The 26,934-nt window shown below is 43.3% G+C and overlaps 1 protein-coding gene across 1 annotated transcript; it reads left to right on the top strand.

The window, feature by feature from the left end:
- The first annotated feature begins 1,367 nt into the window (after positions 1 to 1,367).
- On the top strand, positions 1,368 to 22,117 carry LOC134101216 (probable global transcription activator SNF2L2). Its single transcript, XM_062554812.1, has 6 exons — positions 1,368 to 1,600; positions 4,461 to 4,684; positions 8,840 to 8,945; positions 20,452 to 20,553; positions 20,657 to 20,765; positions 21,175 to 22,117. Exons 1-6 carry the CDS (start codon positions 1,517 to 1,519, stop codon positions 21,318 to 21,320), a joined length of 771 nt encoding a protein of 256 aa, XP_062410796.1. The 5' UTR covers positions 1,368 to 1,516; the 3' UTR covers positions 21,321 to 22,117.
- Positions 22,118 to 26,934: the final 4,817 nt, after the last annotated feature.

Raw genomic sequence — 26,934 nt, 5'->3', positions numbered from 1 at the left:
GTTGTTGTGAAACCGAGGAGAGCATTGGCTCTGTATATAATGCATATTTGTGTGTGTGTGTGTGTGTGTGTGTGTGTGTGTGTGTGTGTGTGTGTGTGTGTTGGTCTATGTATGTCGGTCTTTGTCTGTCTCAGTGTGTGTGCATGTAGTGAAGGAATGCTGAAGCAATATCACTCTGTGAGGACTGCAGTGGGCAAAACGTGTTGTTGCCATGGTAACATGCCTTAGCAGTAAGTGGTATTTTACAGAAATGGCAGAGTGCTACAGACTTGGATTTGAATCTGATATGTAATTTCATCTGAGGTCCATTTAAGAGCACACACAGGCACACTCACACATGCACAGACATTGATAGAGCCATACATTCTCCTTCATCAAAATCAATAATCATTTGCAGAGCAGTCAGTTCTTTACAAGAGAGTGAAATATCAATTGTCCATTCCCCTGAATAATTGATATGAAATATTACAATGGTTGCCATGACAAAATTTTATTGTGCCACCATCAGCAGAGTTGGGCAATATTATTTTACAGGATCACTGATATTGTTCTGGTTATATCTGAACAGTTGAATATCTTCACAGCTATTGTTATAATCTGAGGTAAATATGGCATCTGCTGAAACCTTATCGATAATAATATTAATATCTTTAATGTAGCACCAACATAGCTTTATGACGCATCACACATTGTGGCTGGACATAGCCTATGTAAATCTTTGATATAAGGAATTAAAAAAAAATATATATATATATATAGGACTTATTTCTGAGTTAAATGTATACCTCAGTTTTATGTTTACTCACACAAAGCTGAAAACAGAAATGTGAGTAAGCACAACGCTCATGCAAGTCACCCTTCACATTCATCAGATAGACTGAGCACAGTGGCACAAATGTAGAAACATTCACTGGGAAATAAAGCTAGTCTTCTTCACTGGTCCTGAAACAGAGTTTATTGGCAAGAAGTGTCTTGGGTTGTCAGAGCTCTGGAAAATGTGAGCCTGTGCAAAAACATGTCAAAGAAAGAGGTCAGCTGTTAATAATCAATGATAAATCTGCAAAGGACAGTTTGCTTTAATAGCTATAATAATAATAATACATATTCACATGCACACACACAAGACACAGAAACATGAGCACCCATGCTGTCATGTAGTGTAAAAAGTAGAGCAGTTTCCATAAGAGGATGAAGAACATAGCAGTTTCCAAGCACCCAAGACAATACCATGATCGGGTATCTTTAACAGGGGATCAGGGAGGAAAAAATGCAGCCTTCAAAAAAATGTGATTGCGACATTGGCTATTAAAGCGAAAGTTTAAGGCCCTCTCCAGCAGTAAGAATGAGAAAAAGCCCCAGTACCGCAGCCCGCCATTCCATTCTCTCTCTCTCTCCCTCTCTCCCTCTCTCTCTCTCTCTCTCTCTCTCTCATCTTCCCCAACGCCAATTGATTTGTGTATGAAAAGCCGGCGCTTTTCGCCCCCCTCTCCGGTGGTGCGTTTTGAGTGATCAGCTGATGAAGAGGCTTGCTGCACGCTGCTATGCTGGCTTGCTAATTCTTTCCCCTCCAGCTGATATCCAGCCTGCACACCACAGCCAGGTAAATAACACTCTTCCCTCTTTTCTCTTCTGGTGTAGGCGATTAAGTCAGGCTACATCACACAGGCACAGACAGCGAGAGACAGAGAGAGGGAGTGAGGGAGTGTGTGCGAGTGTGTGTGTGTGTGTGTGTGTGTGTGTGTGTGTCAGAGAGAGAGAGAGAGAGCGAGAGAGAGAGTGAGAGTGAGAGAGGCAGACAATATGACTGTGTGGGAGCGTGTGTGAGAGCGTGAGTGTGAGTCTGTGTAGGTGTGAACTCAAGGAGACGAGGGGAATGATTTCCCAGACTACTCGCTTGTGGTGGAGGTTCTTTAGCCAGGCTAGAAGACATGTACACCCACATGCACACATTCCCACTCACTCACCCATGTCAGGTCGTTTTCCTGTCTTTTAGGATTATGCCGTTTCCTCTGTTTTCCTTGGCGAAGGAGTGCCAGCTCTGTGTTTTTAAAAAAGCCTTCTCTTATGCTGACCGCTAACATGCAAGATCCGCCGCTTTCCTTTACAGTGAATGCTGATCACTCTGCCACTGGGCTATTTTCTCTCTTCCTTTCTTTTCCCGTTCTCTGCATGTGCAGCTCGCAATGCTAATGAAATGCCATTAATGTTTTCCCCTCCGACTACTTGGCCTTCTTGTACATGATCCCCTGGGGATGTGTCTGCACATGTGTGCAAGAGCGTGGGTATTTAATTTGCCTGTCTGTGTGTGTGTGTCTGTGTGTGTGTGTGTGTGTGTGTGTGTGTGCAGATGTCTGTTCATGTTGGACCTCTTTGTACTTTTTGCAGGGCTCTGACAATATGCATTTATCAGAGTGCTATTTCTAAGGGTTTTTCTTGCTAAACACAATAAGGACATCCATGCCATTGTCTCTCGTCATATGCGTCTGATTCAGACAGAGATACTCTCCCCCCCGCTACAAGCGGTGACTTTATGGTGAATTCATAATTTTCTGCTCCCTGTATCCGGGAGCTGCCAAAAGCCGAGCTACTGAGAGCACATCACTTTGCTTTAATTGCCTTTGTGTGATAGACACAGTAGCCACTGCAGCAGCACAGACACAATCGCACTTACTCACTCACACTCACAGTGCGCCGGATGCGAAAAAAAGAAAGCTGATAGTGTTTGTACTGATATGTTGGTGGATGGCATGGTCTTGTGTTTATCTGAAAGCAAGTGATCTTGTGAGAGGGCTGACTGGCTGAAGAGTTAGAGAGAGAGAGAGAGAGAAAGAGAGAGAGATGGTTCAGTGACTTAATCAATATCTCTGTCAAACCTCTCCTAGCTACAATCGTCTCCCTTGCAAGAGAAAGTGTTGTCAATTGTTTCAATCAAAGTGAATGACTTCATCATCATGCATGATTTCTTCACTCAGTGTTGAGGATGATTTTGGCCAAATCAAAATATAACCCATAGCCTACCTCATAGTAACCATAAGCCATATACTGAGACACTGACATACTGGCGTGAAAACTGTGCATTGCTATACACCAGCATACTGCATAAAGTCATATAGTTTGGTGATATGGTTATGGTTATTTGGTTATGGTTATTTAGCAGACATAATATATAATAGTGATATAATATGCTAATGACTTACAGTACTCATTAAATTTAGCCTCTAACTACTCTAACAACCCTATCATGCCTAACTTGGACATGCACTTCCATGCACCTCTTTACCATCATCTTTAGGGTATCTCTGTGATATTCATGTTGTACTATTTGCTTACTTTCATGTTATTGCACTGCATAGCTAGAGTTCTCATGACTTGACACTTTAGTTCCAGCCTCTGTTGAATGAATAAATGTAGATACTGTATGCTACATGTCAATTTGGAGTGCAAATGACTATTTGAGACAATATGACAACCAATCAAGAGTTACACTGTCCCGAAGACAGTTTGATTATACAGTAGTTCTGTTCCTTTTGTGAAAGAATTCAACAAAGCAGATTAAAAGTGAATCAATAGATGCAACGATAAGGACAAGAGAAAAAAGAATCCAAGGCACACCTCATTTGCTACATAAAATAACCATAGTGGCTATTTCATGATTTCATCTTTAAAAACTAGTATACATGTAAAAGTGAGCTGAGTGACAACCCACGCGTAGCAGCACAAATAGCCTTCTGCAGTGTGTAGTCCTCCTCGCCCCTTCAACACATATTTTTCTTAACTCCAAACACTCTGGACCCTTTCTTTGAATAGATATGGACAATTTCTATCTCATTTCATGGGTACATTTTTACCATACCATATCCAAGATTGTGAGGACAAAGACTGCAAAACTATGTGTTGAAATGGCTTCTTTGTAAACTGACATTAATAATAACATTAGTCCACTTTCTCACAACTTTAAAGGTGCTTTGTGAAGTCTTCTTTCATTTTAAACATCCAAAAATGACCTAGATATATCAACAGAATGTGAAGAAACAACTGTTTTGACGTACTGTTTTGACATGAAATGCTTGATGCTCTGTTTTGTCCAGATATCCACTGAATGCAAACCAACATTGCAATACCAGTCTTGTAATACCAGTTTGTACCACATGTAGTACTACACTAAATACAATGGCAGTTGATGAAAGAGTAGCATGTGGATGTGTTCAACACAACTCGAAGAGTACAGAATTCCACATAGCTCCAGTGCTGTATGTCTTTCTGCTATCTAAAACAGTATTCAAATAAGCACATGTCTAATATTCATCAAACACTCTAAATTATCCTTGAATCCCAAATTATTTGGTACACAGTACCAACATTCCATCTGTGTGCAAATCTAATTGAAAACAGATGTTCAGATGTGTGAGTTTTTCCTCTGTTCTTCCCCACAACATGGGTATTGGATGCCTCCAACTCAGGCTGTGGAGAACGGGGTTTCTGAGGCCATGGAGGAGGAAACCAGCCTGAAGAAGCGCAAAGGTGATCACCAAGGCAACAAAGACTCTGAGACCGGACAGGAAGGGACTGAGAAAGTGAAAAAGCGCCGGGGGCGACCACCAGCAGAGAAACTCCCCCCAAATCCCCCAGAACTTACCAAACAGATGAACACCATTGTGGACATGGTCATCAACTACAAGGACACGTGAGTAAAATATTTTCATATTCCACCAATAATATCTTTGAATCCCCCCCCCCCCTCCCCCTCCCCCCCATGAGCATGAAAGCTCTAACTCAAGCTAGGTGAAACCAATTGTTTTTTGGGGATTTCATACCGACAGTACTTGTGACCTCGAAAATCAGAGATATGAAAAAAGGATTTCTCCTTTAAAAGGTGCTTAGCTGGGAGCCTTGCGATGCTTTTCAAAGATCTCGAACTATTGGCAGAGTGAATAGCATTATTTAAATAATTTAGCCAACGAAGAATCACAGAACAGTCTTGACTGTGACCGCTTAATGTTGATGGATGGCCAACATAGATGCTCATCAGAGGAAGGCAAAGGGTGGGAGGGATATTGAGGTGGATCATGGAATTAAGATACGGGGAGACGTGCTAAAAGAAATTCATTCTGTCAGCAGTTTTGACATCCAAGTCCCATGCCATTTTAGCAGGGCTCCATGAAGATGAGCATAGCTGGATTGGTTGGGGAAAAGCTTTATTCATTGGGAATATCAGAAGCTCAGCTGGACCCCAGATAGCAAAATCATTATGGCCCAAATTTGGGCCAAAATTGGCATGCCATTTTGGCAAAGCTTTGGAATGATGTACGGCCCAAATTTGGCCCAAGTTAGGCATGCCAAAAGAAAAACAAAAGCAGGCCAAAGCCCAGCCAAAACCTATTGTGGAATACCAAAATGTAGCCAGAAGTATCCCAAAGAGTGGCCAAAATCCCAAAACCTTGCCAAAAAGATGCCATAACTGACCCACAGTGATGCCATAACTGACCCAAAGTATAGCTATTTATTAATTTATTTATTAATTCATTACTTTTTTTTTTAAAATGTTAAATTATGTTCTATGTGGATTATGCATAACAAATGTGACAATGTATTTTAAAGTGACTTTTTGTTTTTATTGGTATTCATTCAGTTTGCAGCTCCTGGTTGGGAGCCGGCTGACGTTTTTTCCTCACATCGCGCCCAGTAAAACCATCTCTTCGTAGCCTTTGTAGCCGATCTGTAAATCTGTAGCAGCCGAGCAGGTTGGATTGCGCCTCACTGCATCTGAAATTGAAGACATACACAAAGAAAGTGTGTGTCAGTGATTTTAACAGATATAACTGGGTTTAAACAGCAATTTTTCACGATGCAAGTTCCAATAGAACTCATAGTGTGGGGCTGTGTGTCTGTGTCTCCAAGAAACATTTCAGGAAGTTTTCTGGAAGTTCAGTTCTGTTAAATTCTACTAAGAATAATTGTCTGACAGAATCCGCATATAGGTGCAGGAGCTTTTGGAAAAGAGTTATCAGAGCCTAGAACAGGATGCTTGTAATAAACAGTGATGAACAGTTAAATGCTTACCCATCACTACTGCCTTCAGATGCAGTTTCTCAAAAAAAAAGAAATCTTTGACATCGGCTCCCCCTGCCAATCCTATAGTGATGACTTACAAAAGAAAATAACCGGTCCGGTTGTATTACCATAATATTTTTACCATTCATTCAGCATTACCCACTCTTAGAGAAATCAAAGCAGCTCACCAATTCCTGACGAAGGTCCCGCTGGGTTGCCACGTCACCCTCCAAGGCCTCCAGAACCTGTGTGTCACCCAGGGGAAAATAGGCAATATGCCTGGAGGTGGGGGACATCTTGATGGATTAGTGTAGGTCTTGAATTATTTGTATCACATGCTCCTCTGCTGGTCCAACAGGATTTGTTGGTTCACCAACAGGTCACGCAGAAGAGCTGAAAAATACAAAAGCATCATTTAATATAAAAAGGCAGTTCTGAATCCTCAACATATGTAGGTATGTCATCATGTAGGCTATGTATTTGCCCAGCTAGCCATCCATCTATCTATTTACACCCTCCTAGCACCATGCATAGGACAGCCATAGCCTTTTCCTAAAACATCCAAACAGAGTTCTGTCACATCCAGAGAAATTAGGCCTAATATTCTGAAATGTACAATTGGACATTATTTTTTACAAAGGAACAAGGCCTACTGCATGGGGAAATGCGTTTCTCCAATTAGCAGCTATCTAACTTCCTTTAGGCCTACGTGACTGATTACGTTATGTTGTGAAGTTACAGTTATGCCACTAGCTCTCAATTACAGTCTCCTGAAGAGATTAATGTACTGCCAGGAGAGCAAGATCCTCAGTTAGCAACAAGTTGGGCCAACAGATTCGTAGGTTTAAAGGTGAGAGCTTTCTGCAATACGCAAAGGCTATATTTTTTTTGTCTGCATATTTCCAACCGGTACGCTAACTCGCTTATTACTTCAAATCTAACACGTCTTTTTAGGCTACATTAAACACAAGGCGTAACGTTATTATACACAAGAACAACATCTTTTTTGATAAAGAGAATAAATGTAGGCTACATACCTTCAGTTATCACAACGGCAAACTGATGGAGGCTCTTCTCTGGGCAATTCAAATGTTCAAAATTCCCGGTCTCTGTGCATTCTTTTGGCAAGCCATGATACAGCCAAAGCTCACCCATGAATCATGAGATGCGGTCCCGCTCATCACATTGTCGGCTGGTTAACCAGACGTAATCCATAACTTAGCCAGAATTACATGGCGCCCTTTATTTATTATGGCAAATCATAATTAAGCCATAGGTCGCCCAAAGAACGCACGCGCAAGTCATGAGATGCGGTCCCGCTCATCACCTTGTCGGCTGGCTAACCAGACGTAATCCATAACTTGGCCAGAATTAAGGCAGATCATAATTAAGCCACAGGTTGCCCAAAAACCTTTGAGTGGCCTTTTCCTGTGCCAAACAAAGCCCAAAGAGGCCACATGTATGCCAAAGGAAAGCCAAAATGATTTGCTATCTGGGACAGAGAGTGAACTGAAGGTGTCAATCTTTCATCCAGACAGAAATATCCCTGAGGCATGCAGAAAAAGTAGTCAGTCATAAGGTGAGAAAGACAGGTAAAATTCATCATCATCATCTGCATGAAAACGATATGCAAATCTGTGGGAGCAAATGACCTCACCTCAGGAAGTAGTGCAAATGGGGAACAGAAAGGGCCCAAGTGCTGATCCTTGAGGTACACCTGTGTTGAGGTTGTGAGCTTGATACCTGTCCTTGCCAAGACACACTGAAGGAACGTCCTTTGAGGTAGGATGCAAGCCAATTTAGCGTTTTCCCAAAAATCCCTAGCCCTAATAATATAGAGAAGGATATTGTCATGGTTCAGTGTATCAAAAATTGATGCTTTAGCTGCTTTCAATGCTTCAATCATAGATAGAAGAACAGTAGAATAAACACTCTTAAAACCAGGGTCCTTATGGTCTAATAGTTTACTCTCAGATAGGAGTCAAAAACTTGCTTGAACACCATTTTCTTAAGACCTTGTGAGAAGAAGGGAAGAAGGGAGATACAAGCATGGTTCTTCAGTTGAATTGAGTGTACTTTTCCTGTTAGTGAGGCGTGGGTGTTGTGGAAAGACCGCATGCGGCGTTCAGACGTATTACTATAGTACTATAATTTAAGACAAACAGTATAGACCATTTATTAAACAAATAGGCTAAAGGCTTGCTTTTTTATTTATTGTAAGAGCAAATCATACTGCATGGTATCATTCCATGTTAGCCTCCACGTTGGGTATTCTGTTACATACTGTACAAGTATATCTTCACGAGGGCCTGATTGATCCATTGATTTAGTTACATTCTTTTTTAAGTATATTTTTGGGCTTTTTATGCCTTTAATGATAGAGACAGTGGAGAATCGACAGGAAGTGAATGGGAGAGAGAGCAGGGGAGGGATCCGGAAAGGACCACGGGGCGGGAACCGAACCCGGGTTGCCGATGTACGGTGCAGGTACCCAAGCCAGTTGCGCCACAGCTGGGGCCAGATTTGGTTACATTCTGAAAACATACTAAGGTGTGGGGCACCTCCTAACCAACATCCATCCATCCATCCATCCAACAATGATGGCAATGTTGAACAACTAAACTTTTCTTCCACAGTTGAATAGATGAGAAAAACATCAGAAAACATTTAACTAAATCAAGAGTTCTTTAATTGGGAGATACTGTACCAAGAGGAGTGAATACATGTCTTAAAGCACATAACCTGGATCATCATTCCCTAACAGCTTTTATTAAATGGCTTCTTCCAGGTTAGGAAGACAGATCAGCAAGGGTTTTGTGCAGCTGCCCTCCAGAAAAGAGGTGCCTGAATACTACGAACTCATCCGCAAACCTGTGGACTTCAGGAGGATAAGAGTAAGACATTACAGATATGCTTTTGATTGAGTTAAAAATCACATTTCCTTGTCTTCTTCCACATTGTGTCCTACTGTTATATGGTGATATACTGTCTACTTAAGTATAACCCTTCTAGTGTAAAACCAAATTTCTACAACAGACAGTTCCGGGCTACCACAACTTCATACAAAAGTTAGAGTAGCTGCGTCTTGACATTGCTCATGCAACCATTCAGATGAGGAAATATATTTCTTGGTGGAAGAATGCTTATCTTTGAATAAATTGTTAAACTTCTCTTTGCTGTGCCTTTATCTTATGAAATCTTGCCAGATAGTAACCATTTTAGAAAAGCAATAAGCCACTTGAGTCCGTAGGTTCCACTGATTTTAGAAAAGCTATAACGTCCGCTGTGTTGTGCCTAACAACGTCCCTTAGCTGTTCTAAAATCAGTGGAACCTATACGGCTCCCTTGATCTATTGCTTAAATCAACCCCAAACTGCTGGCCTACAAGAGCACATATCCAGTGTGTCCAGGCAGTCATTACTCGAGTCAACTAGTGTTTATCTGCTATCTGGAAATGGTTCAGCAGTCTTCCATGATCTAAAGAACTGCAACTATAATCTGGCAATGAAATCTGCCCATTCCAACTGATATTGACAAACTACTGGAAACAATGTGGAAAAGTGTTGCTCTTACAGGGATTTGTTTATTTTGTATAATTGCATATGATATCACTTTAACAATATACTGTACTATGTGTTTTGGACAGTGGTCTCTGAGTCAGCTACATAAGCCCTATACAACAAACACTTGAAAGTTTAACAGAATTGTTTGCCCTAAAACAGACTTTGCCGTTACGGCTTGCCAGTCAGCACTACAGAACAATAGAATTACAGTACATCTTGGCACTTTTTGGTAATCATTTTGTGGGCAGAGCTAACATCCAATCCGACACGGAAAAAGGAGTTTGTGATGGAAAGTGTACAGTTTGTGTGTTAATTTGGAGTACATCCCTCTCCACTCAGACAAGCTAGTCTTGGCTTGGTATGATTGATAGCCACATTTACAGTCCTGACAGGCCAGGTATCTCCCTCAGGTATCAGGAGCGCTTGAGAGATACAGGTCTTTATCATTTGTTTTTGTCTCATTTATGGAACCTGAACTGCCCACAATGGCAGTTTTTTTTGTGCTCAAACCAAATATCCAAATAATCCAACATGTAATAGCCTATATAAAGAACCCTTTCTGTGCAGCCTTTAGGCTGTTTAGCTGGTCCTCTGTATAGAAAGAAATTAGGGGTGTTGGGAGACATTTATGAGAGTATTATGAAAACAAAAAATCGAAGGTTATGCATATAACCACGGTTCTATGAGTTTCGGATGACCGCCAGAGGCGGTGCTTTCAGCACCTGGATGTCCATCACGTATACGTGTAGGTCGAGTGTTTGTACCAACAAAGTCACCTGTGACCGGGGTGACGTATGGCACTACGCCATGCACTTAAGGTGCTTTCACCCCGGAAGTGACCTCTTGACAATCTTCTCGTCCCTCCTCCGAGTGACTGCCAAGCTCTGGCGGTCATCCGAAACTCATAGAACCGTGGTTATATGCATAACCTTCGTTCTATTTCGTTTCTACTGACCGCCAGAGGCGGTGCTTTCAGCACCTGGATGACATCTACCAACAAGGTCACGAGGGGGAGAACTCACCCTTCAGATCACCTAATGGCCCAAGAGAGTGGCGGTGACTAACAGGTTACTAGTAGCCACGTTCACCCTGTAGAATCTAGCAAATGTGCAAGATGATGCCCATGATGCCGCCGCACAGATGTCAGACAGTGGCACCCCCCTTAGGGCTGCCCACGACGTTGCCACGCTCCGGGTTGAGTGACCACGGATAGAGGCGGGAATCGGTAGGCCCCTGCTGCCATAGGCCTTACAGACTACCTCCACAATCCACCTGGACAGTCGCTGTTTCGACAAGGCCTGGCCCCGTCTCGGCCCAGAATGGCAGACAAAAAGTGAGTCCGACTGCCGGAATCCAGCGGTTGCCTGAATATAGGCCTTTAGAGCCCGGACTGGACACAGCAAGGCTGCATTTCTCCGCTGTTCATCCTCCCCAGCTGGAGGATCAAATGCGGCTAGACGGAGGGGTTGATTGATGAACGAAGAAGAGAAAGTCTTCGGCAAGAAAGAGGGGTTAGGCCACAAAGTGACCCCCGTATCTCCCGGGGCCCACTGGAGGCACTCCCGGCCGATCGACAGAGCGTGTAACTCTCCTACTCTCTTTGCTGAAGCCATGGCCAACAAAAAGGCAGTCTTCAGTCCTAACCATTTAACCTCCATGTTCGCCATAGGTTCGAATGGATGCTGGCACAGCACCTCTAACACCAATGGTAAGTCCCAGGAGGGTGTTTGGCTCCGCTGTGGGGGCCTCAGTCGCTGTGTCCCCTTCAGGAAACGAGTCACCAGTGTGTGGGAGCCCACCTTGTTGTGTCCGGCAGATATTGCCGCAGCATAAACCCGGATGGTGGCTGCTGCAAGGCCATCATCAAAACGGGACTGCAAGAATCTTAGGATTACAGGTACTGGGCAACTGGTAGGTTCCTCCCCATGGGCCTGGCACCATTCCATGAAGAGCTTCCATCTGTTCGCATAAAGCGCGTTAGTGGAAGCCGCCCGTGAATTACTGATGGTATGAACGACTGCTGGGTCGCAAGCGCCTAGCAGAGGCTCGGGCCCTTCAGAGGCCATACCCACAGCTGTAGATGTGCAGGATTCGGGTGCCAGATTTGTCCCCCTAGTTGTGAGAGGAGGTCTGCACGAATCGGGAGACGCCAAGGGCGTTTCACCAGCAGTCTGTGCAATACTGGAAACCATAGCCTCCCGGGCCATCTGGGGGCTATCAGTAGTACCATGTGGCCCTCCTGCGAGATCCTGTGGAGAACGGCTGGAAGTAGTGGAAGTGGGGGAAATGCATACAAAAGCTGCGGGGGCCACTCGTGTGCCAGCGCATCCTGGCCTAAGGGGCTCGTTGTCTCTTCCAGAGCAAACCATAGGGGGCAGTGTGTAGAGTCTTGGGAGGTGAAGAGATCCACCTCTGCCCTGCCATAACGCTGCCAAATTTCCTGCACCACCTCTGGGTGCAGCCTCCACTCCCCAGGAGGAGGACTCTGTCGGGACAAGAAGTCCGCTGCAGTGCTCTTGATGCCCGCTATGTGCATTGCCTTCAGGCTCAGCAAGCGGGGGTAGGCCCAGGACAGCAACTGGCGAACTAGTCTCAGGGAAGACTGAGACCTCGTACTCCCCTGATGGTTTATGAGGTAAACCACGGCGGTGTTGTCGGTTCTTATGAGCACATGTTTCCCTGACAGCACTGGAAAGAAGTGCTTGAGGGCAAAGAGAACCGCCTGAAGTTCTAACACATTTATGTGTAGGCGCTGCTGTTGGGGGTCCCACAGGCCGTGAACAGCCCTGCACTGCCAAACAGCGCCCCAACCTGTCAGGGAAGCGTTGGTTGTTACGACCTCCCTGCGGAAGGGTATGACTCCAAGGGGTACTCCCTGAGTCAAAAACATCCGGTTCTACCACAGCCGCATGCACTGAATGCACCTGGCAGTGATTCTTATTAATTTTTGCCTGTCGTTCCCTGGGTCCAAACCCAGCCTGTTTATCCAAATCTGGAGAGGTCTCAAAGAAAGGAGGCCTAAGGGGACTACAGCAGCAGCTGCTGTGAGGGTGCCCAGCAACACCTGGAAGGAACTGAAAGTTCGCCGCCTGCCTCTCCTGAACTGTTCTACCCGACCGAGGATGTCGTTCACCCTCTGCGGAGATGGGGTTGCCTTTCCGTCCCGAGAATCTAGCTGGAGACCAATGAACACTATACGCTGACAGGGTGTCAGGGTGCTCTTCTCGCGGTTTACCCTGAGGCCTAACTTGGCCGTGTGAGATAGCAACAGAGCTAGGTCTCTGAACGAGTCTGCCTCTGTTCGAGACACTACCAACCAATCGTCCAGGTATGAAAGGATGAGCATACCTTCTTTCTGTAGTGGTGCCAGTGCTGCTGCCACGAATCTGGTGAAAATCCGGGGGGCCAGAGATATTTCGAAGGGGAGGACTCTGAATTGGTAGGCCCTTCCCTCGAATGCAAAGCGTAGAAACTGCTGGTGATGTGGTGTGATTGGTACATGAAAATAGGCATCCTTGAGGTCTATCTTTGTGAACCAGACATCTTTCCCGATGGCCTGGAGAACATCTGTTGTGCGCAACATATGAAATTTCAGAGTCTTGAGGTATTTGTTTAAAAACCTGAGGTCCAGAATGGGGCGAAGTCCACCCCCTTTTTTTGGGATTATAAAATACGTGGAGTAGAAGCCACTGTTCTGTGAACATGGCTCTACGGGCTCTATTGCTCCTTTGCCTAAAAGGGCTTTGACCTCCTGACGTAAGGCCAGTGCTTTGGTCTCGTCCCTTACTGTTGTCATTTTGACCCCTGTGAACCTTGGCGGTCGGCGATTGAACTGAATGCTGTAGCCATTTGATATGGTGTCCAGCATCCAGGGGTCTGATGTTAGCTCCTCCCAGCTCAACAGTTGTTGGCTGGTGAAGCGGCCGACCGCCGGGACGAAACTGTCACTGCCTGCCTGCTCGGCCCCTCCGGCTCCTGGAGGGGCGGCGGCTATATGTTGCGTCTTGCTGTGCCGGGCGCGTGGTCTGTCTAGTGACAGGCCGGCGAAACCCCCCTGGTGGAGGTGGCCTTGACTGTGGTACAGGCCGTGGTCTGTCTTGGGCCCTGTCGGTCCCTGGATAGGGTCTTTGCCGCTGGACAGGTGTGTGGTGTAGGCTAGCAAACTGTTGCCTGACCTGTCTCGCCCGCATACTGCGTTCCAGGGCCTGCTGCGCGGCAGGTCCGAACAGTTGTCCCGGCACAACCGGCAGAGAGCGGAGGACCTTCCTGCTGGGCTCTGCCAGTGGAGACTGGGCGAGCCACACCTGACGTCGTGCGAGGGTAAGGGAAGACATTACCCGACCAAGCTCCCTGGACATATAGGCAAATGCCCGCAGCGAGGCTTCACTGAGGGCTTGCGCTGATGGGTCAGCTCCAGAGGACTGGAGGGTCTGGGAAAGGGCTAACACAAGGTGGGACATAGAATTTCCCACGCGGGCCATCCGTGCCGCCGCATCGTAACTTTTCCCGATTAAGTCGTCCGTCAGGCGACATTGTGGCAAGGGGCAGCGCACCTCTGGTCTCAACGCCTCATCAGGCGAGAGGATCAAGCCTGCCAATGAAGGCTCTATAGTGGGCATCTTGTCAAGCCCACAACCGGATGCACCCTGCATGTTGGCTAGCGTTCTACAATCACTGGGGTGATGGGAAAAACGCCTTGGGTCCGCCCAACACCTTTGTAGCTCTTCCATAAAGGGAGCTGAAGGTGGGACACAAAGTGCAGTTGGAGTAGGGGCCTGTCTGAAAAACACACTCTGCACGTCTGCCTCTGTTGGTGGCACATCCACTCCCAGACGTGTTAATGCCAACTGTAATGCTGGCCTTACCCCCAGAGCCTGACCAGCACCAGCACTACCCAGTGAGCTGCAAACTTCTAGGGAGTTGGAGTCAGAGCCGTGAGATAACAGCTCTGCCTGATCCCCAGCCCACTCATCTACCGTCCTGAGACTCTCTGAGGCCCTGATGGACAGTACATCATCTTCAGAGACAGTTACAGCAGGGGACAATACAGGGGGCGATTGGTCACGTGTTGCAGCCTTAGCTGTAGCGGTACCGCTAGCTGGCTGCATATCAGGGCGCTTAAAACCCTCCAGTAGTGCCTTTATCTGCGCAACTTCTGACGCTAAAAAGTCTACTTTTTGGGCCAAGGGGTCTGGCTTGGTGCGCTTCGGAGCACTACTAGACTGCTGCTCTAGAGTGCTTGCTTTTCTGCGTCTCTGCAGTCTAGGGGAACGGCCAGGATCCCCCTGTGCACAGGCCAATTGAGACCCTTGAGCCTCCTCTAGCTGGGCCAGTCTGGCAGCGCGGGCAGTAAAACTTAAGCAGCAGCAGTTTACACAAGCCCTCTCTGTTAATCCCTGTCTTAGATGGTCTAAACCAAGGCAACGGGGGCAACGGTCATGACCGTCATCAGGCTCAAGGGAGGCCGAGCACTCAGAGCACACCAAAAACATGCCGCTATTCAATAAAGGAGGGCTAAACATTCAGACAACGGGCACTCAGCCCAGTTCCGCTGCGCGCAGAGCGAGATACACTCCTTTGCGAGCCCAAATGATCTCAGTGACAGGCGAGGAAACACCAATTGAGATTTTAGCAAATAGCTACAAGAGATACACAAAAGCCGTCTTAAAGAATAAAAGCGAGTAATCGCTATTCACAGTTGACAATCCAATCTAATATAATGCGAGCTAACTTGTGACAACGGCCACTGAGCCCAATTCAGCTGCGCACAGAGCGAGATGCACTCATTGCGAGCCCAAACTCTCAGTCACAGGCGAGGAAAACACGAACTGAAATTGTAGCAAACAGCTGACAAACACTGTCTATGAAGGGATACAAAAGCCCTTATGACAAATGAAAAGCGAGTAATCGCGATCAACTGTTGATAATATAATATATTTATTCAACACAAAAGGTAACTTTGTGGCGACGGCCACTCAGTTCAGTTCAGCTGCGCACAGGGCGAAATACACTCCTTGCGAGCCCAAATTATAATGCCGACTAAAAGTTCAGCAAGCAGCTAACTAAAGCCGTTTCTTAAGGAAACAAATCTGACTTGAAGGGAAGAAAGCGAGTAATCGCTACCCACAGTCGTACTATTTAATCAACACAAAATACAAGACACCTAGTGTCATTCAAAGCTCAGAAGAAAAACGATAACAAATGTCGGGCTAAACGTTAGCCAAATGCAGGCTAGGCTAGCCTGGTTGAAAGGCCGCTTGGAACTTCGGCGAGGCCACCGATATCCAAGGCCAACTAACGCGAAGCCAATTCTCACAATGACATAGAGCGAAACCACTCGTGGACACGTGAATAAATTAGAAATTGTGCACTTACCTTCATGAAATGTACGTCAATCACAGTCTTAAGAGGGCGAAACCGCAGCTCCAACCCATAAGGGTTTCAAGACTCCAAGCGATTGATGCATGCGACTCGAACAAACCTACTTCCATACGAGAAGATGGCAAGAGGTCACTTCCGGGGTGAAAGCACCTTAAGTGCATGGCGTAGTGCCATACGTCACCCCGGTCACAGGTGACTTTGTTGGTACAAACACTCGACCTACACGTATACGTGATGGACATCCAGGTGCTGAAAGCACCGCCTCTGGCGGTCAGTAGAAACGAAATAGAACTACTATTTATCAATTATATTTATTTGAATGACATTTAAATTACATATAATTTCATTGTCGAATACAATTTGTTACAACCATAGACTCTGTCTATATAAGTACATCATGCCAATCATATTGTCAGTTGTGGTAGTGCGTTAACAAGTGCAGTGACAGTTTACCTCTACTATACAGAGAGTCAGAAGCATGACTGCAACCCCCACTGCCCTATTTTACTCTTCCTTGTTTAGGCTTACAGTACCTCTGTGTTTTCTCAGTGAAATGATGAAGCTTGTAGCATTAAGATGGGGGGTGGTGGATTCCATGTGTAACCCACTGACAAATCTCTTTATGTGTTCTTTCATCAATGCTGTTGCTGAACGAAGTGAATTATGTTGTTTTTGTTGGATTCCTAACCATCTGTGTCCCAAATGTGCTGATGAGCACTCTGGATGGCTCGGCCAAAGTAATCAATTTCCAATGGCTGCCATTCATCGGCCATTCAAATTTCCAGTAACATGTGCAAATGCACTGAAATAGTGTGAACTTGGTGATAATTTTGGAGTATGCCTAAACATCTTATTGTACTTTTGCTAGAAAAAAGATACTGTAGTATGAGCTAAAGAGAGAGAGGGAGGAGAGAGAAAGAATTTCCCCAATCTTATCCTGAGATGGCTTATTCATAGAGTCCAACCAACACCTGATACATTGATTACTCGGTTGGTTGGAAATACTGGTTAAGCCTGGCAGCAGTACAATCATTTGCTTTTCTCAGTAAGTTATGACGCGTACTTGACGTGTAATTGTGTTCTTGCAAGGGAGCCGTATGTTCCACTGATGTTCCACTGTGTTCGTTTTCCAGTAGTTATTTTGGTGTCTCACTATGGTCTGCACTACCCAGTCTATACTGTACCTTAGACTCTGATTCATTGTACCAGTACGACTGGCTGGCATCATTATCTTTGTGTTAATCCCACCAGCCCTACATAGGTGGCACACCACACCAAATGGCCATTCAGAAGCCCCTTAATTACACCACATATCTTCCACAGCATACATCTTCTTAGCTAGAGTCGAGTAGAGGGATGATGCATTAATTTAAAAGTCACCAGATATCTGCAGCATGGAAGGTATGACATAGCCTCAAGTCTTTACATAATCCAATATTGTGGAACTACAGTATATGCCACACTTTTGCTGAGTCAAAGACACTGCTCTATGTAAGATAAAGCCAACTGAGTTAGAACATGCATCCTGTTGATTTCCAGTAAGGAGGCACATCAGGCTACTAGCCTGTTTTACTAAGTTAACAGATACCCCTGTCTTCATTTGGATGTCGGAGTGAGGAGGCAAGGGTATGAGATGCCTCCTATCTCTGACTCCCACTCTTCAGTACCTCAGGTGTCAATGAGGGAGAAGTTGTAAAAGGGAGAGGAGATTGCACTCTGGTGGATTTGCACACAACCACATGAGTGATAGACTGTAATTAATGCTTGGAATAGAACTTCAGGCCATTGACGTAACCCTGGTTCTGTAGCAGCAATGTATGAGTAAGGCATCTCATCAAACCAATCTGCTTGCTTTGTGACGCAAGAGAGAGAGAGAGAGAGAGAGAGAGAGAGAGAGAGAGAGAGAGAGAGAGAGAGAGAGAGCTGTCTACTGTCGTCCCAGTGACACTGCATCACCAAATCATGGAGCGTGTTTACAAGCACACTACAAAAACGATTACTGGCAATGATCGGGTAGTTGGAATAATCCATTTAAGGTGTATACATCGAAGAAATCAGAATATTGACGAAACCTAGATGTGTTGTTTATGATTTTTTCATAAACCGACAACGGCAGTAAACCGATAATGAATATCGAGCTATTCCGTTTACATGAGCACTAATAACCGGACTAGAAATGCAATTCCAGGGGATTACCAGTGCATATCATCAAAAAAATGGCTGCTGAATTAAATATTCTTACATACTCATTAAAATATAATCCAAGCACAATGATGGTGGTCAGATAGAGAAAAAAAGTGGTGGGAGTCATAGTTGATGACAGCTGGAACAGTTAAATAGTTGGATAGTTTAAATAGAGAAGTAATTTAATTGCTAATTAGTGTAGTGAGGATTTATTTTGAAAAAGTTGTGGGAAGAGGAAACAGTTGGCGGGAGTCATAGGTGATGACAGCTGACAGTTGGAATGGGCTATGGAATAGTTAAAACAAACATTGATAAATAACTCTTTCCATTAGAAGACCTACATTACAAAGTTTGAATTAAGTTTCTAGGTTAAACAGTTCATGCTGAATTGCACACAGAAAAATGGTCAGCGGAATACTAATAAGTTGAAGAAGAAGCAGAGGAAAAACCATTTTCATGCACTGTACTGTAATTACTGCAAAAACCTAATAATAATCAGTTGTGTGCATGTAAACACGCTCATAGAGGGAGATCCTATTCATGGGTTTCATCAGGTCCTTTGTATACAATCAAGCACCATGCATTCTGCCGTCATAGACTAAGTGCTTGATTTTATACATCTGTGGGAAGGGACCTCATGAAACCAAGGGGGTATGTGAATGTTTGAAAAGCATACCCCTTATGAACAGACTAGAAGTTGACCACTTGGTGTTAGCATTCCATTGACCCGCGTTCATTTTGCCATCACTTTGACATCAAATAACATTCTATCTGAAGCGTTTAAGCTGTTATATGAACCTTTTATGTTTTTTTGAGAAATACAACATTGTGTGACTGGCGTCATAACCTTGCAACTGACTTAACGGCTGAGTAATAAACGTTTTTCCAAAAACAATACTAAGATGATTTAATGAGCTTGCGACTTTGCGTTGCACAGGAGAGAAGTAACTGCATTCTCTGAACAAGAAATTCCAAGTCAGAGCACTATGCACGTTATCAATTCTTCACAAGGTTACCAGAGAACTTCGAGCGCCTTCATGCCACATCGGATATTCGGAAATTCGGAAATTTCAACCTCCGACAGAGAGAGCTTGAAAGCAAAGTCAGGTCGGATTTTATGGAGACTGGTGCAGAACTCTTGTTTCCAGAGGTAACCATCACTATCATCATATCCAACCACGGCAGCCTCCTTTGCAACAACACAAGAAGCGAATCTCATGCTCATTACAAAAAAGCAAGGTAATTTATCACTAAATTAACACTACAGATAGAAACACTCGCCCAAGACATTTTCCTTCTTGCTCAACCATAGTAAGCAGTTCTAATAACTTATTTATGCATTTCCTGTATTTGCTTTCTGGGCTGATCTCATAAGCATCCCTTTTTCGGAGGTCGGGATTTTTGAAATCAGGTCCTCAGATTTTACTGCCGGCATGAAGGCAGTATTACTGTGTATCAATCCATTTCTTAAAGCTGCCGTTGGCAAGATGTTTTTCATCATATTCACTGAAACTGACAGTGTGCTCCGACAGAACAACATAAATCAGTTTTAGAAAAAAGAACACGTTTCTACCTCCACCTAGAGCCTGTTATTTGTTTAGCAAAAATCCACTGCTCCCGGTTCTTGTGGTCCAATAAGCACAGGCCTGTATCATCATTGGCAGATCTGACAGTTAATCACGGTTTGTGCACAGTCACTAACAAGCACCAACTCAATGTAAGGGTGCTCAGTGGTAGTGGGGGAGTGGCACGAAAGTTGTATACATTCAAAATAATGGTGAAATCCCCTCTGCCAGACTTACCAATGACAGCTTTAGCATCACATGTTTCTCACTCGCCTGGACTGAGGATGCGCAGAACCGAAGACAACCGACAGGAAATGGGGTTCAAATTGACGTCACTTGTCTCTATTGAAGTCAATGGGGTGGCTCTGTCCATGTCTTTTAGTCTGTGAATTAAACCCATGAATAGGGACACACCTCAGCATGTAATCAAACGGTACTATGAAATATGCTTCTGTTTGACATACAGTATGTCGTTGGGGTGACTGGTATTGGGGAGGATTGAGCAAGCTTCCATTACATTTTGTACATCTTTTTCATTCAGTGAGGTCTTAAATTGTTGAGATTTTTGGAGCTCTGGAGTTCTCTGGTTGTAAAAGTATAGGTAAAATATTAAGTAATTTCTTTGCTCAAAGTTGGTATGCGTATTGTATGAATGTCCTTCCTAAACCTCATGTCAAAGCAGCTCTAATTGTCTACCATTCATGCAGGAACGTGTGCGCAACCACAAGTACAGAAGTGTTGCTGATCTGGAGAAGGACATTGCACTGATGTGCCATAATGCTCAGACATTCAACCTGGAGGGATCGCAGGTGAGCATACAGCACTGTGCTCATCATGCCTTAGCGTCTGCGTTCAGTAAATCAGCCGGGAAAGATAGTTATGTAACACTGTCTCTGTCTCCCTTTCTTTTAGATCTACCAGGACTCTATTGTACTGCAGTCTGTTTTTGAAAGTGCTCGGCAAAGAATTGCCACTAATGATAAGAGTGAAGAGGAAAAAATAGCCTTAGCAAGAGATGAAGGTAAGGATGGTCTACCATGCATCAAGCTTGCATTTGGAGTTATGTCACTTTGTCTCATGGTTGTCTTAGCAAATGTTGTCTCATGTTTTACACGTTTCCCACCAGCAATAATTAATGTTAGAGCTACGGTAACACTAACAAACCTTTTTAATTCAAAATGTTTTGTTTAAATATGCTCATTTTGTTTAAAGAAACAAATCACACTTTTTAGCATTAAAAAAACATTATAATGTATTAAATAAAGTATACAGTATCAATGACACTGAATTCTCTTTCAATGTGATACATTTAATTAATCTTAACATATGTGTTTACATAAAGTTACCCAAAATATAAAATGTATTGTTACCATTAGAACTATCGACTATGTTTGATTTTTTCCCCGTGTCTCCTTAATGATTTTTCTCAGCAAAAGCAGAGGCAATCCAGCAACACAGAGACGTTGACAAAAGTAATAACGCTGGCGCCATTTCAAACCCTGCAGCGGTGAGCAGCTACAGCTACGAGGACAGTGGCGAGGAACACGAGGACAACGCTGGACAGGAGGAAGACTGACCTGACAATCCTGCAGTCATCCTGCATTCATACCTCTAACAGGGTGCAGTAGCTGGCAGTTCACACATGTGTCTGAGTTATTTGCATTCAATTCATAATCAAAACTATTCCTCTTTATCTCTGATTAAGTATATTACTACAAAGACTATCATTATATTTAATAATTAAAATGAATACAGATACTAATGAGCAGAGTGTGAGCTGTTGACTATATAGCCCTTCTCCCCATGCATTGATACCAAATTGTTTGGTTACTGACATTAATCGCCATCTTTGCTACTCGGCTATTTTGCTTGGACATTGCTGATGTTTGGATTCATATTCTCATCCATTCTTTCCTTGTGGAAAAGATTATCTCAAAGGACTGCACTGAAAACGGAGGAAAGTGTTGCTCCATGAGATGTGCCCAGCCTTAAACTGCCTTTTGTGTCCACAAGTATTCGGTCCCCTCCCTCTGTCCTATCCTATGAATCCCGCGTTCTCCTGCCCTCCCTCTCTCTCCCTCGCTCTCATCTGGCCTTTACATTCATTTCCAGCCCTGCGTCTGGGTGAGACGCGAAGCTGCATGACTCGAGCTGTTTGTACTGACCAGCCTCTGCACCATCCATCTCTCTTTTTTAACTGTTGTAAAATCCTTGACTATATGTGAGTGGGAAAACACCCTGTGTTGTCTTGGAGCATGAAGATGATGTAACTCAGCTACTACAAAATATGCCCTCAAAGAGGCGCCTTTTGATGACATCTTTTACAGTACGTAGTCTATTCAGATCTTGTTTGGGAACTAGGGTGGGTGTGTACAGTCTGACGTTTATAAAGGTTTGTATGAAACGGTTGGAATAAAGCTGTAAAACAAAAGAGGTCTTCTTACATGTCTTTTGACTTCTGTATGGTGTCAGGGCTCAGTGGCTCACCTTATCAGGTACTCATGGTGGGTATTACACAAAGGAATTATTTTGTCCATCTGAAACTCTTTAGCCATGGCCTGTAGTAAGGAACACATTAATCATTTGATTGAACACAAACTGTCCGCCACTGCTACACATGTGCATGCGGTATAATGTGTCCATTTATCTATCGTAAAGTAGATATGACATGTATTTGGAACCATTTGAGTTTGGATTACATCATTGCCTTTAGGTGTTACTTTAAAGTCCTAGTATCTACAGGGGAAATAAACAACATTAGTTTGCATTAGTTTTTAGCAACTGTAAAAAGAAAAACTACGGAACATACTATCTCTCCCTTCTGATGAGCCATTTGACCATTTAGATGTTTTTACAGGTACATTGTGGCAGGATATTACAGGATTTATGGCATAGACCAGTTTAATTGACATGATTACATGAGTAGATCTTTAAGTAGATATAGCTAAGTGTTACTTGAAATTCCACCACACTTTCAGCTCAAAAACAAATAAAGCAAAGCAAATTATTTATATGAGGAGCCATCTTGGATTCTACTGCACCCTAGTGGGCAGGAACTATTCAGTATTTTTTGTCTGGCCACATTGTATATTTCTCAATCATCCACAGAAAAGTACTGTTTATTTAATACATTCACCTCAATTATGTTTACTCGCTTGACAGATGCTTTTATCGAAATCTGCCGTTTCAATTTCATTTTTAGCATGGTTTGTTATCATTAGTAATAGTAATGGTAGTAGCATGTACAATGTCACCTTAATAGGCATTCTATATTAGTCTATATTATTATTTTGCTAATGTTGGATGTTAACAGCTCTTTTCTTAATCAAAAATAATACGATCCACCACATTCTGAACAATCTGTAAGAATTTCTCTTTGAAGTGCATGGGGGGGAGGGGGGGGGGGGGTAGATAAGGAATGACATTTGTTGTATGTGCAAAACATATATCTCCCTTAATGGTTAATATTAGAGAGTGAATAGTGAATATGCCCCATAGAGTGTAGTCCAATGCTTAGCCACCCAACATCCTCTCACTTCTGGAGTTTGTCTCAGGACTAAGGATAGATGAGTCTGTACTGCCAACTCACAGTATTTATGTTGGACAATATTACAGAGAAAGCTGACAATTATTTGCCAAACACAGACCACATGCAATGTCTGTGGCAAGCCCAAGACTTATTGATTGTGGTGAAATTCAAAAGCGATGTCTGACTGAGCCAATGCAGCCATTTGACTCAGAATCCAGCAGGTGGTGCAAGTTAGCTTAATTTGCTCCTGGTCTTTTTATATTGACTGTCCAAATTTCCTTTATAGACTTTCCTTAGGATCTGTCTCTGACACCCTTATCTATTGGGCTTCCATACAATAATCAACAAAGCAATATGATGTAGAAGGTGCTTGACTAACAAATTGTGAACATTAAGAAAGAATGAGAGCGAGCGCAATCATTAGTAATCACTGACGTTTTGTCTGAGATGACTCACTCTGGTTGCTGCATGGTTAGAACAGACACACAGATAAGAGAATCGGTCCTCTCGGTTTTAGACAGTAACACTGATTGAAAGGATTACAAGCACAGCCATTTGTAGACATTGTTAAGTGCAGGGAAAATGAGAGTGTGTAATTGATTATGGTTGTTGAGATGTTGTGGATGGTTGTTGTTTGGAGATACAGAAAGTCCCAAGCATGGAGCACAACCAAGCAGGTATCAGGTAAGTGACCACTTTTGGAGGCTCTACTGGATCCAGGGACACCTTTCTTTAATTTTATATTCTGAGATAAAGTGAACGAAGTCAACTCCAGATGTGCCAAACATTGTTAACCATCCAATGAATAACAATGAATGCTAACAATACATCTCACTTGATCATAAATTTCATAAGAGGCACATGGCCAATTGTGTGTTGGTGCCATCACGGGTAGGGGGTAGGTTACCCTTCCCATTGGTGAAGTGATGCAAGTGCTAGCTAGTGCTTTTGCTCATGCTTTTTTTGTCATGATGTGTATTGCACTAGCTGACATGATGTGTATTGCATGGAACTATACTCATTCCAGCGTAATAATCAAGGAATTACCATGGGCACAGCAGCACAATGATATGCAGCACCTGAAAACAGTCCCCGTTGACTAACTTCCAACAACAACAAGGTTGAGCTGCAGCAGACAACTTGGTTAGTGACTGGATTATTACGCCTGAATGTGTGAGTGTATTGATGTGGGGCAAGCAATGGGAGTTAGTGTAGTAGCTGCATAGTGTATTCCTTAGGTTTCTCATTATGGTTGTGGGCTGCAGTGCTTAGTGCACTTTGATGAGGTGGTCTTCTGTGGCTCATGGTTAGAGGATGTTGGTGTCTGCTTTATATTAACTTGTGTGTGACTGCAGTTTAATGAAGCCCGTGTTTTTTTCTGGTGTTGCTTGATACCCCTGCAATCCTCTAGTCCTATAAAGCAAGTAACTATCTCAATGGCAAATAATTAATAAAGAGTTATTTTTTCCCCCTGCATGCTGTGGGTTTTGTGATCATTTGCAGGCTCCGATATTTACAGCAGTTTTCTGCAAGGTCTTAAAAACCCACATTTATTACAATATTTTATAATAACATGCATACAATGCGCTATGTTGGTTCTTCTTTGGGTTTGCTCTCTTATCTCTCCCCTACCCTCTAACTCTGCCGCTGAGTTAACTAAGGCATGGCATGCATAATAACATATTGCTTATCGTTTGTGGTTCATTCCCCACCCTACTATCCAACACTGAAGGCAAGCAGAAACAGAGGCCACTTATGTGATAGACAAAGCTGTCACTCTATATTTATCTACAGGCACAACATTCCCATTAGCATTTGAAAGAAAGAGAATGTACTTATTTTGAGAAGAGAATATAGGCAAAGAAGAAATTTAACCCCATCACTTCTAGCTTGTTTTTAAGCACCCAGTGATTTATTATTATAAGTATGTGACTTAACTAAACTAATAAACCACTGACAAGTTGATTCAACAGCAAACAGCAAGCTATTCACATAAGAGTATTAGTCTGTGAAGATGCAATGCAGAGCCACAGATCTTGCTAGGTTTATGTTTGCAGTCATCCTGAAATAAGTGTGGGACATGAAAGCATGGCATGACATGAAACCTTCGCAAGGTTGCACAAATGTAAACAACTTCCCATAATCACTTGTCATGTCATTACAGTAGGGTGCATATGATTCAGTTCCGTTGATTAAATAAAGTTTGTCAGAATCTGAATCCCGCATTAGAAAGCTGAAAATTCAGCCGAATACAAAAAAAAACGGTGCATCCCTAATTTCAAGTGGTATTCTTTCATTTAGAATATGTGAACAGGTGTAAATGGGCTAGATCAGAATGGCAATAGAGGCTGTTCTATCAAAAAAAAAAGATTTTATTAATACACATGGTAGTATGGCAGACAATGAAAATAAACTAAATAAAATAGCTAAGGAGAATGGGTTTGTACTATGCCAGGGAGATAGTGGAGGCAAACAGAAAACAGTAACACACTTTAAGGACCACAGCAGGCCAAGGTGACAGAGCAAACACACATGAGAACTAACCTACCATCAGATCCCCCCTTTTTTGTACTTAAAGAAATAAAACAAAATGGCCCATGCACACTAACAATCTTCCTGATTAACCAAGAAAGTTGGGGAAAACAGTGGTTGGCTCCTTCTCTGGTGAGATTAAAAGAGACAAAGGCCTATGACTATACAATAAAACATTTCACAGATAATAATTTGGATTTGTACAATTTGTAATGGCAAATTTATCTTTTGTTAGAGGGTAGGATCGTTCTCTTCCCTGGACACATGCAAGTGACTGCAATCTATGTTTTTTTTTTTTTTTTTTTTTTTTTTTTTAAACAGCATGTTAATATAACAGGAGGAGAACCAACCATGGTTCTGACAAATTACATAACCATTATTTCATGAATATTTTCTGTCAATAAAATAGTTGTCCCAAACTAGCACAATTCTGTCTCATATGTTCCCGACATTACACATACATTTACATATAGTTTGAGAAACCTACCAACTCAACAGCAAATAAAAGCAGGCCTGCTGCTCTCAGAGCTCAGGAAGAGGGAGACCCAATTAGATCCCCACCCCTCTATATAGACACTGTTCCTCCCCTAGGTCCTATATACCCATTACCTTCCCTGCCACATTTACACAACACATACTATACAACAATATTTCACACAATGGCCAATCAACAACCAAGCCTATTTACTTTCAAAATCACTAACAGATCACATATCACTAACAAAAACATCACCAACAGAACAGTCTTGACGAGCATTTTACTGGGGTTCTCAAACAGGCACCTTCCTTCATAGGCGTTTAATTGAATTACTGTCAACTCAACAACACCTCCTGAAGGCTCAACAGTGGTAGACTTGAGGTGTGACTTGTGTTGTGTGATGTTGTGAAATGTAAAGTTAAGCCTGCCAAACCTAGCAGTCAGCCACAGGCAGTTCGACACAGTCAATAAAACAAAACAAAACAAAAAATGAAAGGATAGAAATACATTGGGCAGGTAAGTACCAGTTATTGCTGTCTTTAAAACATTTTTGTTTGAAGGAAAGTAGCTGCACCAATCTAAGTTTTTCCAATCTAAGTTGTTTTGTGCGCAGGTTCACCGTTGGCTCATTGCTTATGGTTAAATAGTCTA

This window comes from Sardina pilchardus, chromosome 14 (assembly GCF_963854185.1).
Source record: "Sardina pilchardus chromosome 14, fSarPil1.1, whole genome shotgun sequence".
In the NCBI taxonomy this organism is placed as follows: Eukaryota; Metazoa; Chordata; class Actinopteri; order Clupeiformes; family Clupeidae; genus Sardina; species Sardina pilchardus.
This window is presented reverse-complemented; position numbering and strand designations above follow the sequence as displayed.